Source organism: Papaver somniferum, chromosome 9 (genome assembly GCF_003573695.1).
Source record: "Papaver somniferum cultivar HN1 chromosome 9, ASM357369v1, whole genome shotgun sequence".
Taxonomy (NCBI): Eukaryota; Viridiplantae; Streptophyta; class Magnoliopsida; order Ranunculales; family Papaveraceae; genus Papaver; species Papaver somniferum.
In genome coordinates, this window is record NC_039366.1 from 94,710,905 (window position 1) to 94,725,171 (window position 14,267).

Consider the following 14,267-nt stretch of genomic DNA (forward strand, 5'->3'; position numbering starts at 1 on the left):
ACACGTAGATTACTGATCTTTATTGAATCCAGAAATATATCCAGTGGAACACTTATAAATCAACAAAAAAACTTGCATAATATCAGACTCGTGCGTTTAACAATTAGATACAAATAATATTGCACGCATGCATATGTTAAACTGCAAATACTACTTTTATTTGTTGATATAAAATAAAAATACTACTTAAAATACATTACTAATGACTCATTATATTTATACTTTGTATTCAATTTACATGATAACATCCAACTAATTATGAACAACTTTAGTTAACTAATATTATCCACTTTCAAGTCACAAGTCCCGTTGCAAACATTTCTTTCAAACACATTACCATTATTAACAACACACTTAACAGATAAACAAGATCTCCAAATCCATTACTAATTTAAACTTTTTCTTGTACCTCTTTTTAATAACAAAAGTCATATGGATGTCACTCACATGATCTTGTGCAATAGAGAGATGCAAACGGATAACAGAAAAACAAAACAAAAGCAAAAAATCCTATTAGTTTTAGTTATTCCAAATTCAATAGACTCGCGCATACACAAAAGTTCATCAAAACAACATTCACGGTCTTGAAATGGGTTAATGTTGCTTAATTATAACATTGCCGGTTTAGTTTATGATCACCCTGAAACCTTGCAGCATTTGTTTTCAGATTGCCCCAGTATAAATATAATTTGGTTTGCTCTTGATTCTAATATTTCTAACTCTGTCATCAATGTAAATTTCTTTGAATGGTTTATTAACTTGTTTAATCATAACTCTTATCATAACCCTAATCATCGGTCTGTTTTAAGATTTATTTGTTGACAATGTGGACGAATTGGAAGCAGAGATATTTTGTGTTTGACAGGGCTAAAGTCAACCCCACCGAGTTGATTTCTCTAATCATAGCCCTGATCATCAGTTTTTTTTTAGATTTATTTGTTGACAATGTGGACAATTTGGAAGCAAAGATATTTTGTGTTTGACAGGGCTAAAGTCAAACCCACCAAGTTGATTTCTCAAAGAAAAGAGAAGATCAGTGAATGGAAAAATTTTCTCAAAAAAGATACCGAAAGGAATGTGCCAACTGTTCTTCAAGAAATAAGTTGGAAACCACCTTCTTTTGAACTTGAAAAGATAAACTTTGATGCATCCTTTGATTAAGACACTTTTACTATGACTAATCAACAGAAATTGTGCAGGTGATTACAAAGGATCATGGGGAGACTCGGGAGAAGCCATAGACGGAAAGCAAGGTGAAGCTTTGGCTCTGCAGAAAGTGATAAAATAGACCATTGTCTAAAAGATACAAAAAGTATTTTGTGGGAAACAACAAGAATGTAGTGGAAGCCTTGAATGGAGCCGGTAATAATATTCAATGATCAATAAGTTCAATAAAAATAAAAATAGATAGTTACCATGGAAATGGTTTCCAGTTTCTGACATAATAATCCACGTACGATTTTTTTCTCTCTTTTCAAATACTATTATCTGCATTTTTGTAACTCTTGCATTCAGTTAAGTACAAAAATTGATCATACGCTGCTAAGTGTTAATTAGCGTGTTAGATATACTAATGTATTCCACATTCCTGAAACGTTACTTCCCTTTACAAGAGGAAATGTATATCCATACGAATATGAGTTTGTTATCCTGCCTAGTTTGAGGGCTATCTTAATTATTTGAGACCTATTAAATGAAATTTTGCAGACGTCCACGTTACTTTCGTATTTGTATGTAAGAAACAACTCATGTACAGTACGTACACTTGTTGTGTGTATAACTGAATTCCTTATACGTGTAGCAGTGGAGGTATATCTAAATGGGGAGGTAGATTGTGAAAATATAGCTCAATCTATTAATGAAAAAGAGTTGTAGGTTCACTGGTTTAATCAAGGAATTATTTTGCAAATCAGAACTAAATTTAAGAATAGGAATTTTTGGTTTTGCAAGTCTGTACCCAGACTTAGTAATAATGTAGCTCATCTCCTGGCTAAAAAGGCTAAAGATGATAATTTGAATTTTCGTTATGAGGAAATTGTACCACCTGACATCTCTGATGCCGTGGAAAAAGACCTTTGTAATTAAAAAACATTCTGTTTGGGAAGTTAGAATTGGTACTCAAATTAATTCTTTCAACGATAATTGGATAGCAAATGTTTCTACTCCGGATTGTATCTCTTACCCTAACCCCAATCACACTGTTGCTAGCTTCATTGATTAAGACACTCATTCTTGGAACTCCAACTTAGTGGAGTCTTTTTCACTCATGAAAACATCCAAATAATATTGAGAACTAGAATTCCTATATCAGGTCAGGATAGACTTATTTGGCCTTTCACTAAGAATGGCTCTCTCACTGTGAAATCAGTTTACAGGGTTATCACTAGTAATCACAACAGTGATACTCAAAACCCTATGACTCATATTTATAAAAAGATATGGAGTACTCCTGTAATGCCTAAAGTTCAGATATTTATTTGGAAATGCATCGAGAACATTATTCCATCGAAATGTAGGCTAGTCAATTACTTTTCTAACCAGAATACTTCATGCAACATGTGTAACAACAATCATGATGAAACAATAGAGCATATTATCCTCAACTGTAGCTTTTCTATATCGGTCTGGTCTAGGGTTCCTTATGGTAATTTAGTCCTTTCAGATTCAGTTTTTAATATCTCAATTTCTGACTGGATAAAGAAATGGTTAAACGGGAACTACTCTCAAGATCAGATTTGTTACATCTTTACGACTGCTTGGAGTATATGGAAAGAGCGATGTTGCAGTGTGTTCCAAGAGAAACAAGTTAATCAATTTGCTGTGTCAAGGACTGCTTGTAAAACAGCTATGGAAACTCTAAATTCCATAGCCAATAGCAATAGCAATGTGCTACAACAACAGCACTCTGAGAATAATGTAGTTGAACCTGTACTTCCAGAAAACATATCACATGACTGTAAAGTTGTGTATTTTGATGCTTCCTTTGACACAGACACTAACAAGTCTGGTATTGGGTTAATCTTAACAGATTCAGCAGGGAGCTATCAGTGGTGCAGAACAATTGTAGGGCTAGCAAGAGACGTTGAGGAGGCAGAAAGCTTGGCGGCATTTGAAGCAGTTAGATGGCTCAAGCAGCAGAACTTCACCAAAAATAGTTGTGATTAGAGATGCTAAAAACGTTATCTCCTTTTTAAATAAAAGTTCCAACCAGACTAGCTGGTTTAGTTCCACTATTTTAGAAGATTGCTTATCTCTTTCAAACTCTTTTGCTTCTTTCAAATTTAAACACATTTGCCGTGACTTAAATGGATTAGTAGACAAAGCTGTTAAATTTTGTAGAAGGAATGATGTAACAGGAGATTTGGGAAACACTCCTCATTTCATCCTTGAAACCTTAGAATTTTTGGTAACAAAATAAACGTGGAAGTGGAAGACTGCTATTCTGCCGTAGTAGTAGTCTGTATTTGAATCGTGAACCCTTGAAGGACTTTTCATCGGATACCCCCAAACTTGGCTTTCCCTTTCAAGTTTTCCCTTCAGACTTTTAAGCCCTCCCCGCATCTAGAGTCCATCATCACTATATGATACCTAGCATCCTACACAAGCAACCGACATTTCCCCACCTTGCTTTCTTTTCCCATTATTTAGTTTTAGATTCACAGGAGTCTTTTTTTTCTTCTTTCTTTGTTATGTTCCTCACGAACACCTATCTCTCGTATTCATCAGAGTCACTCTCATAGATCAGTTGCTTAAAAAATAAACAATCGAGTTAAATCGGAAGGAAAAAATGTTCAGTGCCACATGGGAATAAATAATGTATCAAATACGTGTGATATGTATTATTGACCGACCTGTGAATGCTTCTGCACTGAAAATGTTTGCATCTAGGATTCTATTCCACGTGAAGCTGAGCCCACATGAAAATCGTATCAAAAGAAGGTTTCAATTTTGTTCCGGAAACAATCCAAAACTCCCATTAATTCAGAATCCTCCTCATCAGCAAAGAATGGTGTCATTGCTGTGCATATAGTCTTCTTCACAGTAAAACGAAAAAAAAAAATCGTTAGTATTAATCATTGTTCTCGGGTAAGAATGAGTGCACTTCTCATCTGTACACGAAAAATGACTAGCTAATAAACTAAATGCGCGGCAACACCTGCAGTGAATTAATTATGGAAGATCTAACTATGCAAACAAAATCTGAAAATCAACTAAAAGGAAAAGATAGTGAAAAACAAATGAGTACAGGCAAAAAAAAGAAGAAGAAAGAGTAAGGATTAAGGAATTAACAGAAGAAAACAGTAAAAGTAAACAAATAAAATATCGCAAAAAAGGTCAGAAGTTCGTCTCGTTCGTGGACTTATTCTACTTTTGTCACTATTTGATTGGATAAGTTCACTTTTCTTCTTCGTTCCAATCTCTTTTAATTACACAGCACAGCACAGCACAGCACACTCTTATGAGCAACAAGACATAATAAGGGCGCCTGCTGCTCTAATCTCTATTATACCAGGAAAACAAAAATATCACCGTATATATATAACACTCAGCTCTGATTACTACTTCATGCTCATCTTCTGAAACTACTTTCCGAAACCCTTTTTCATTTCCACTCTTCTTCTTACTGATCATCATGGAGAAACATACAAACCAAATGGATTTAGATGAATGGGAAGTACTTTCTGATGATGGGTTTTTCGAGTTAAATCATATTCATCATGTAAATGATACTCATCATAACAATAAGAAGGTATTAACAATTGATTCAGGTTTTGATGATTACTTCATATGTCCATCACCGAAGAAATCAGTTGTCAACAAGGATATGAATAATAATCGACTTGCTCCGGTTACTATTCAATTGGAACAAAAAAAGGAGGTGAAGAAGAAACCAGAGGAGGAACAACTAATAGTGAAAGAGATGATTAAGGTTCCTATTGTTGAGATCAAGACTCCAAAATTGGTACTAGTTGGAGAAGATCAAGATACAATTTCACAAGTCTTCTTTAAGAAAATGAAGGAGAACGAATTCGTCGACATGAAATTAGACTCCCCAAAGTCTGTGTCTAGGGGAATCAAGGCACCACCTGCAATTGAATCAGGAGCAATTCAGTTTGAGGATAAAGAAGAGATCATAGAAAATAAGAAAATTGGTGATCAAGAGGCGGTGAAGGATTATTTGGATTCAAAAGATGAAAGAAACTTAGAAAAAAGTAATAATGGTGGTGGCTTGCAAATTTGGAAGTGGAGAATAACTGGAATTGGAGCTCTTTGCTCTTTAGGAATTACTGCAGCTACTATCTGTATTTTCATTATAGGAAGCAGGAAAAAACAAAAACATCATCAGCAGAATCAAAAATACAGAATCCAGATTTATGCAGAAGACAAGGTTTGTGAAAATTCACTTCATTTATTTTTTTTACATGTTCAAATTTTAACAGACTTGTTGAATTTCAGATGCCTTGTAAAAAAGATTTAACTAACACCCATTTATAATATTGTTGTGGGTTTTGCAGAGGATTAAGCAAGTGGTTCACCGTGCAACTAAACTGAATCATGCAATTGCAGCAGCAAGAGGTGTTCCTCTCACAAGAGCTCATATTACCTTTGGAGGTTACTTTGATGGCCTTTAAATTACAACCCATGAAAATTCCTCAACTCTTCAAAATATTATGTTAATCAAGTAGTTAGACTGTCGTCGATCAAGATCTTAATTTATAATATGGTTTATTTCTGATACAAGTTATGTAAGTCAGTTCTCTGTACAAAAGTATAAATGTAGTATACAATAGGATGGAGAATGCATGTCCAGTAGAAGAAGAGGAAGTTGCCTTAAATCATAACATTCCTTATTTGTGTTTTGGGATTTTAGTTACAGTTTGTTAAGGAAGATGTACTTCATGGAAAAGGTATGGGGATGTTTGTTGTATTGCGTCTGGTTTATATTGGTTCCAACTTGACAGTTTCAGACTACATTTCTGAGTTGTTCAAATAAATAAAAAAAGTTTCATTCAGAGTCATCGAAAGACAAAGTCATTCCTTTTTCTTTCTTTTTTTCCAATCAATTTCACATGATAAGTGACAGTCGCTGGTATGTTTGATTTGTCCAAAGAGTTCAAGTTGAATAACAAATCAAATTTATGTTACTCGTTTTGACGGGCCTGGAGTTCAAACAATGATTAGTGTTATGCGGTGGTTCCTGCTTTCAAGGAATTTTGTTTCTCCTTATCAACTTAAAACACAGCATGTAAATACAAATACAGGAGACCAACAAAGATTGTAGCATTTAAAGAGGCTCTCGGCCAATTTAAGAGCATAAAACTTGCAAGTTTTCTGTGTATCAAACCCCGACAAAGAATAAAACTGATTAGTCGGGAGTCCTCAAATGAGGGCAGGACTCTGACTAATACACACAGGAGTTGCAGCCCATGACAATAACCAGTCAGTAGGCCCAACACTCTATTTTCTCTCAGTTTCAGGATGCACCGATGCAGTGAAAATGAAGAAGAAAACCCGAATGCATAGCGGAGTGGAAAAGAGATTTGAAAAGTGAGACTGACAGAATAAAGTTTGGAAACTCTTGATCAAAGAAAGTGTATGAATCAATTCCGTAGATAATCAAAGTAAGATTCTAACTATTGATTATTTTTTTTTGCGTTAAATTAACTGTAAAAATCTTAGGGTTTTTTGATTAAAAACTTTCATGCATGTTGCAGGATACAATCTCGAATTGAAGGAAAGTTCCAATTTCACTAAAGGTTGCTTTCTTTTAGAGTGACAAGTTCAGCAGAGATAAATTTATCTCATGACAGGTTTTTACTAGAAGTTCTAACTTTCTAGCTTTTGGGGTTTTTGACTATTGTAATACAGCAATATTCTTGGTGGTATGATCATGAGTATGCAACATTCCTCTGCAAGTCTGATAATTGCACTTTTGGCAATTGTTGTTGCCCCTCGTGGAAGTCGAGGTGGAGTTACGGGGTACTGTCCTAATGATCTTGTGAAGCAAGTGTACTTAAGGTATAAAGCTGGTTTTAGATTGGCTTCATTTGTTTTTCTGGCTTTAGATAGTTAAAATTGGAGGAGCCATTCCATGTTATCAGTTATCTTTATGGAGATACAACATCAAAAGAATTTCCTACTTACCAGCAAAGAAGAGTTTAAAAACTGACGCTTGGTATATGTTTAATTAACCCTTTCTCTTCATCTCCTTTTGGACCTCTTCACATGTTTACAGTTCCAGCAAGTACACGGCTTTGAATGGGTACCTCTTGGTGTTGCTCGGACTTCTGGGTGCCAGCTGGGGGGGTGGGTTGGTGGGGGGTTGTTATGTTGAGGTTACCGTTGGCTGCCATGGAGCCGAAGCTGGAAAGGGTGATAAGAAGAAATCTTCAGTAGATAATTTGCAAGCTTCCGGAGGAACATTTATTTGTCCCACTCATCGTGCATACAATGTCTTCTGGATCTTCTCTAAAAAGGCATGTCTACTTTTTAGCAGGGTAAAAGAACACTAATTTTAATAACTTGGTTAACATCAGTTATATGGACTGCAGACTCTAGCTACCAAATGGACTGCAGACTCTGGCTACCCAACTGCGTTTGGAATCAAAGTTCGGTTCGTCTTTCTCTATGAACTGGTGAGTCTCGTGAAGTATCATTCTCACTGCTCACTTTTAATTGTATCAAAATGAATTTTTTTATGGGATTGGGTTTATTACACGTGCATTTTAAAACTAAGACGGTCTCTAAAATGATAGATTTATCATTTATATGATGCTTATCTACTTCAATGGATTCATAGATGACATAATGACACCACTTGTGGTTCCTCTTCCGCCGTGAACTGGTTAGTCCTGTAAAATGTATTTTCACAACTCAGTTTTTATTTTATCAGAATGAAATGTTATCTTGTGGTAGATGGGATCTATTACACATGCATTTGCTGAAACGGCTATAAATTTGACAAATATCTATTGCTTTCATGCTTATGTGTTTAGTGGACTCCTAGCGTGTTAGTTTATAATGTTTACCAACTGAAGTATGTCCCGCAAAAATCTGACCAAGTGGAAAAAATGTATCATTTCAGTTCACTTCTCAGTTACATTCATTTTCTCTCAAACATTGTTGTCACAGCTTTGTCATACACCATTTTCTTGTTTTAGTCTAGTTGGACTGCCATCATGACCACTTCTGTTGTTTGCCTCTTGCCTGAAACTAAAGGAATTCCACGAGAATCTAAGCATACATATTTCTGGAAGAAACCTCTAAAATATTAGGGAAATAAACATATAGATATGTATATGATCGATCATTTATGGTCAATTGTTTGTATTTCGATCATCAAAGTTGTAATTGGGTTAGATATTAGCACATTATGTGCTAATTAGAGTACCTCGTAATGCTTGTGGCGCATATATGGCTGTTGCATGTAATGATCAGTCTTTTTATGGCTACGGTGTAGTTTTAATGATATGGCCCCTGCACGGCAGTACATTACTAACCAATTTATCAGTTTCACAAGATCCAAAAGTTTTGTGAAATCAGCATCTGGGGTTTATGCAACTGACTGGTTTGGGAACTTGTAAAAAAGATGGAAGATCTAATAAAATACTCAGTTACCTTTCACTTTTGTTTTTGCATGTGAACATACAACTCCCCAATACCCCAGTGGTTGTCAGAGTGTACAACCATGTATAAGGTTTCATCGAGTCTTGGTACCATCATCATCATGATATTATAAATTGACTGATTTTGAGACTGTATTGACTGCATTTTACTTTTAAGCATCATTTATCAATTCCGGTTCTTATCTCTTTGGTTCTTTCATAAATGATCACATTATCTCTACCTACCCATAAATCATGCAATGAAACCAAACTCTTTTTTGCATACAAAAGGTTTCGTATAGTTTCACGAGTCATAATCCTGTCTGAATTTCTTCCTCAGAGAGCAATGGAGAGTGGTATAGGAAATGGCATTAGCAGTAACATTAGGATGAAGCCCAGCGGCAAGGTAACGGCGTCCATGATTCTCACTTGTATTGTTGCTGCTTCTTGTGGTTTAATATTTGGTTATGATATTGGAATTTCAGGTGAGATGAATTTCCTAATTTATACTTGTTTTCTCTTTTAGATTATTACTACCTTAACCTACTTTTATTGTAAGGCGAAAATTGCTTCTCTAGAATAGAGTATATATATTATCATTGCAGTTGAGACTTGAGATTATAAACATGGGTTAACTACTTGACTTTGTCAAATCATCTCCTCTTGAAACTAATATCTGAATTCCGAGTCTATGATACTCAGAAATTTGAGAAGATCTATGCTTACATTGTTAACATTTGAGTCCTCTGTACAGTCAAAATGTAGGGGTCTTCATATAAATCCTTCGAACATAGGTGTGTTAAAGAACAAGTACAATAAGCGAAAAGATTTTATGGCCTGTGGTAGGCACATATCCCATTTATATTGTCAGCTGAGAAGTTACGTTCTACTTTTCTAGAACTGATGAAAAAAAACTCGATGGGATGATGCGCTAACAGTAATTCTTTATCTCTTTTTCTTCTTCTTCTTCTTCTTTTTTTTTCCTTCTTTTTTTTTGAATTTTTTACGAAGCCATTTCAATCTCGAAATCAGAATGTCCAAGAAATGACTTACCCAACATTTCAAATGTACGTAGCTAAGAAAAATCAGTTAGATTTTTCTTCGTTTGTTAAAATGTCTAAGATGTTGAAAACAATTCATAGGAAATGTTCTCAAGTCCCAGTCACTAAACATTATGCTTGTAGTTACCCGGAAGTCTTAACATGAAGAAGTTATGGCAGGAAAAACCTCAGAAAAGTAAATCCTATTATAAGTAATGTGTATTATTTCGCTTTAGAATCTTGGGACCATATGAGTAAGTAATATGGGATACCAGAAAGTATTGAAAGCGACCATCTACCAAACCCTAACCAACTTACTCATATGGAATTGATGACATACAACACTTTGGCCCTACTACATTTTTTGGTGCTTGCTTGTTGAGATAGGCCACATATATGTTCCTAAAAAAGGAAAATGGAATGATGATGTTTGAAATTAGCCCAAATTTTCCTTTTAAAGAAACAAACTTAATTAGAATTCTGCTACCTTAGGCTTTATATACCATACACCTTACATTGAGAGAAAGAAAGAAAAACTGTAACAAAATCATCAAGTTGTACTCTCCTAGAGTTACGTTATTTATCTGTGAACATAAGTTTAACTACTCATACAATATACCGGTTCTTCAAACTGTGAAAAACAAACACCACCTACCTAACTTTTGCCTTGTAATTGATAATATTATTTTTGAACAAGAAATAGTAAACTTAAACTAAATATTCTGGAGTTACAGGTGGTGTGACGACGATGGAGCCATTCCTACGCAAGTTCTTTCCCGTGGTGCTGAGGAAAATGGCCGAAACTACGGGAAATACGTACTGTGTCTATGATTGTGAGGTTCTAACTCTGTTCACTTCTTCATTGTACATAGCTGGGCTTGCCTCGTCCCTTGTGGCTAGCCGAGTTACTAAAGTTATGGGTCGTAAAGCTACAATGGTGCTTGGTGGAATTACCTTCTTGATCGGGGTTGCTATTAACGGTGCTGCCGTCAACATAGCGATGCTCATATTGGGACGGATCCTGCTAGGTTTTGGTGTTGGTTTCACAAACCAGGTAATTCCGATCTGTTCTAAGCTTTTCCCAAGGCAAAATGAGAGCCTAATTTTTGTTGGGCTCTATAACCAATGTTTTCTTGTCAAAAATACTAACTTCAGCAAAACATTGCATGACTGAAGGCAACTCCGGTTTACATATCAGAAATGGCCCCACCAAAATGGCGCGGTGCATTCAGTTCTAGCTTCCAGCTATTCATAGGCATAGGTGTTATTGTGGCTACTGTCATAAACTTTGGTGCCACACGACTCGGCTCCTGGGGTTGGCGACTTTCCTTGGGGCTTGCTGCAGCACCGGCTGCTTTCATGACACTCGGTGCACTTTTAGTGACTGACACACCAAGTAGTCTAGTTGACCGTGGTAAAGTAGTCCAGGCTCAACAAGCTCTACTAAAAGTCCGAGGAGTCAACTCTAATGTTGAAGCTGAGCTGAATCAACTCATTGTTGCAAGTGAAGCTACAAAAGAGGTTTATAAAGAACCGTTTAAGACTATATTTGAGAGACAGTATCGACCCCACCTTGTAATGTCGATTGCAATTCCATTCTTTCAACAGCTCACGGGAATTAATGTTATTGCCTTTTACGCTCCGGTTTTATTTCAGTCCATAGGATTTGGAAATGACTCGGCCTTGATTGGAGCAATTATTCTTGGTGTGGTTAATTTTATTTCGATAACAATATCAATGTTTATAGTTGATCGATATGGACGCCGAGTTTTGTTCATGCAAGGTGGGATTCAGATGATTATCTGCCAGGTGAGTTTCATCTCTCAAGTTTGTTCATGCAAGGTGAAATTCACCATCTCATGATTCGCCGAGCCCCTTGAATTCAGACTGGTTTAAGTTTGAATCAGTTGGCAAAACCTGCATATTGTCTACACTTGAACTTATTACTATATTTACTGAGTAGTACTAATGTCACTCCTTTATTTCCTTCCCAAATTGTAGAGATTTTTATGTGTGTATTTCGTGTTTTGTTGAAGGTGGCCTTGGCATGCCTTTTAGGGGCAGAATTAGGGATCTCTGGGGACCAACCATTGTCTCGAACATCGACTATTTTGGTACTAATTCTGATGTGTATATATGCGGCTGGTTTTGGTTGGTCATGGGGACCGCTTTCATGGCTTATACCTAGCGAGATTTTCCCGATGAATATTAGACTAGCAGGGCAAAGCATAAGCGTCGCAGTTAACTTCCTGACAACATTTGTTTTAGCTCAAACATTCTTAACGATGCTATGCCATTTTAAATTCGCTATCTTCTTGTTTTATGCTGTATGGATCGCGATGATGACCGGATTTGTTGCTGTTTTCCTGCCGGAAACAAAAGGGGTTCCTCTTGAATCAATGCATACTGTTTGGGAACGACATTGGTACTGGAGTAGGTTTTCTGCTTGAATAGCCGTAGCTAATTACCATTCGTGGGCGACATCATCAGGCCTGGGCAACCTTGGGGGCCAGATTAAGGGCGTTTAAAAACTAGAAATTGCATGTTTTGAATAAACAGAAGAATTACATTTGCAATCGGGACATTATGAGTTGTGTGCCTCTATATTAGAATAGAGGCAAATGTGGGCCTTCAGTGAGGGATATGTATGTTCTTGCACTTGATATTAATCCGGCTAAATTGGGCCTATACCACTTAATTGGGGCCTATAGCTAGATGACAAAAAAAGGTCATTAGAAATCACTTTACACCACCCCTTATCAAAATAATTACCAAACTACCTATTTCACTCCTGATTAATTAGCATTAATTAATCGTATTAGAGATTAATTTTGTTTTGGATGTGAGATTAACTAATGTTAGAGAGTTCATCAAAACACCAACATTTTGATTTTTTTTCGTAAACAGTGCCCAGAATCGGTTTACGTTCATTCACTTGTAAACCGATTCTGGATTGGTGTTTACGAATTAACAGAGGACATCAATAATCGTTTAGCGTTGACATGTTTTATAAACGGATTCCTAGAATCGGATTTTAAATATGACATATATAAACCGATTGTTTCCTTTCATTACCAATTTTCATTCATTGCATTATTATTGTAGGATGCATTTAGCACATGCATCAAGCCTTTAAACCCCTAGGCGACCCTAGTGGACGAGTTATAGTCTCGTGAGGGTTTACATAGAGGTCTACCTACAAAACCTATACAAAAACTTCTAAAGCCATCAATCTTCCTCCTCCGAAGAAGACGATACAGCATCCAAGTAGTCTGGGTTATCCTCCGGGATTCTTTCCTCCAAGAAGTGATAGCTTGCATCGAAAGCGAATGCTTCCCCGTTTTCCTCCAAGTAGCGCGTTTTCACGACTTCGTGCTACAAAAACAAACTTACATGTTAGTGGTGTTTCATTGGAAGATAAAACAACATGGGTTACGTAAACCAAACCAAAAAAATACTCACCAATTGTGCAATGGACAAGGTGAAGGGGCGAGTGTTAATAATCTGAGGTTGGAGAGCTAAAAAAGCAAGTATCGCGTTTTCGATGACTTGGTGCCTAGCATGCACTTGTTGAACACTTCTTGTGTTAGGATTCCCAAACTCTTGGCTAAATTTGTTGTGTACCCTAGCCCAAAAGGTTGTGGAATCCACCCTTTCGGAGGATTGACGTCTAAGTCGATTTTCCGCATACCATGCTTTGGTGATTGCCAAATCTTCGATTGAATCAAATGAAGCCATTTCTTGTATGTGGATGTATGAAATGAGTAGTTGTGGAGTATATGGAGTGAGGGGGAATAAAATGATCGATTTTGGGGAAAATGAGGTCCAAGGGTGAGGTCTCTATTTATAGAGAAAGTCCCAAACGACTATTTTTCTTGAAAAACGTGAAATAATTTGAATTAATCGGTCTTTTAGAAGGACTTTAAACCCCGATTGTGTTTGTATGCCACAAGGAATCGGACTTTTTTGCGACCAACGTAAACCGATTAAAGACATTTTGAATTTTCACCGACACCAATCGGTTTATATATTTCCATATGTGATCTGATTCTAGCTTGGATAAAAAAACATCCAGGAAGAATGGCTTGCACAATCGGTTTATATATTTGCATATGAGATCTGATTCTAGCTTGAAAAACATACACGAAATATAGCTTGCACAATCGGTTTATGTTGACATATCGATTAGACCGATTGTGGGCATGTCATGCAAGAATTATTGAGCAACAACACATAATTATAATTAAAACTTCAAGTGCATTAAGTTCAACACAAAGATCATCCAAAATAAAAAATTCAAAAATAGTGTTAAGAATTTAAAGCAACCACAAGTCTGATAATCTTAAACTTTTAATATCTAAAACTTAAAAACTTAAAGAGCAAGATCATCAACATCAGCAGCAGCAGCACCACCGAGAGCATTTGCAGCACCACCATCAACAGGAACACCAGCACCAGCATCAGCACCATCAGGAGCAGCAGCTTGTACTTGAGCCATTTGTTCCCACATACCTTCCATTTCTGCATGGACCTTCCTCTCAGCTCTAATGATGTTTCTCCTCATCCTAACGAGCATGATGACCTCATAAAGCTCCTCTAGTGCAAGCTTGTCAATCAATAT

General features: G+C 36.3%; 2 protein-coding genes across 5 annotated transcripts; both read left to right on the top strand.

Moving 5' to 3' along the window:
- The first annotated feature begins 4,423 nt into the window (after positions 1 to 4,423).
- On the top strand, positions 4,424 to 6,020 carry LOC113313963. Its single transcript, XM_026562735.1, has 2 exons — positions 4,424 to 5,389; positions 5,517 to 6,020. Exons 1-2 carry the CDS (start codon positions 4,634 to 4,636, stop codon positions 5,631 to 5,633), a joined length of 873 nt encoding a protein of 290 aa, XP_026418520.1. The 5' UTR covers positions 4,424 to 4,633; the 3' UTR covers positions 5,634 to 6,020.
- Positions 6,021 to 6,469: 449 nt separating this feature from the next.
- On the top strand, positions 6,470 to 12,388 carry LOC113314229 (sugar transport protein 5-like). Of its 4 annotated transcripts, XM_026563006.1 has the most exons (9): positions 6,470 to 6,623; positions 6,717 to 6,758; positions 6,871 to 7,020; positions 7,238 to 7,478; positions 7,554 to 7,637; positions 8,947 to 9,091; positions 10,381 to 10,700; positions 10,823 to 11,455; positions 11,683 to 12,388. In XM_026563006.1, exons 3-9 carry the CDS (start codon positions 6,887 to 6,889, stop codon positions 12,094 to 12,096), a joined length of 1,971 nt encoding a protein of 656 aa, XP_026418791.1. In that variant the 5' UTR covers positions 6,470 to 6,623; positions 6,717 to 6,758; positions 6,871 to 6,886; the 3' UTR covers positions 12,097 to 12,388. The 4 variants fall into 4 exon arrangements, with proteins under 4 accessions (XP_026418791.1, XP_026418792.1, XP_026418794.1 ...); XM_026563007.1 differs by lacking the exons at positions 6,470 to 6,623; positions 6,717 to 6,758 and having other exon boundaries at positions 6,767 to 7,020; XM_026563009.1 differs by lacking the exons at positions 6,470 to 6,623; positions 6,717 to 6,758; positions 6,871 to 7,020; positions 7,238 to 7,478 and having other exon boundaries at positions 7,612 to 7,637; positions 8,947 to 9,012.
- Positions 12,389 to 14,267: the final 1,879 nt, after the last annotated feature.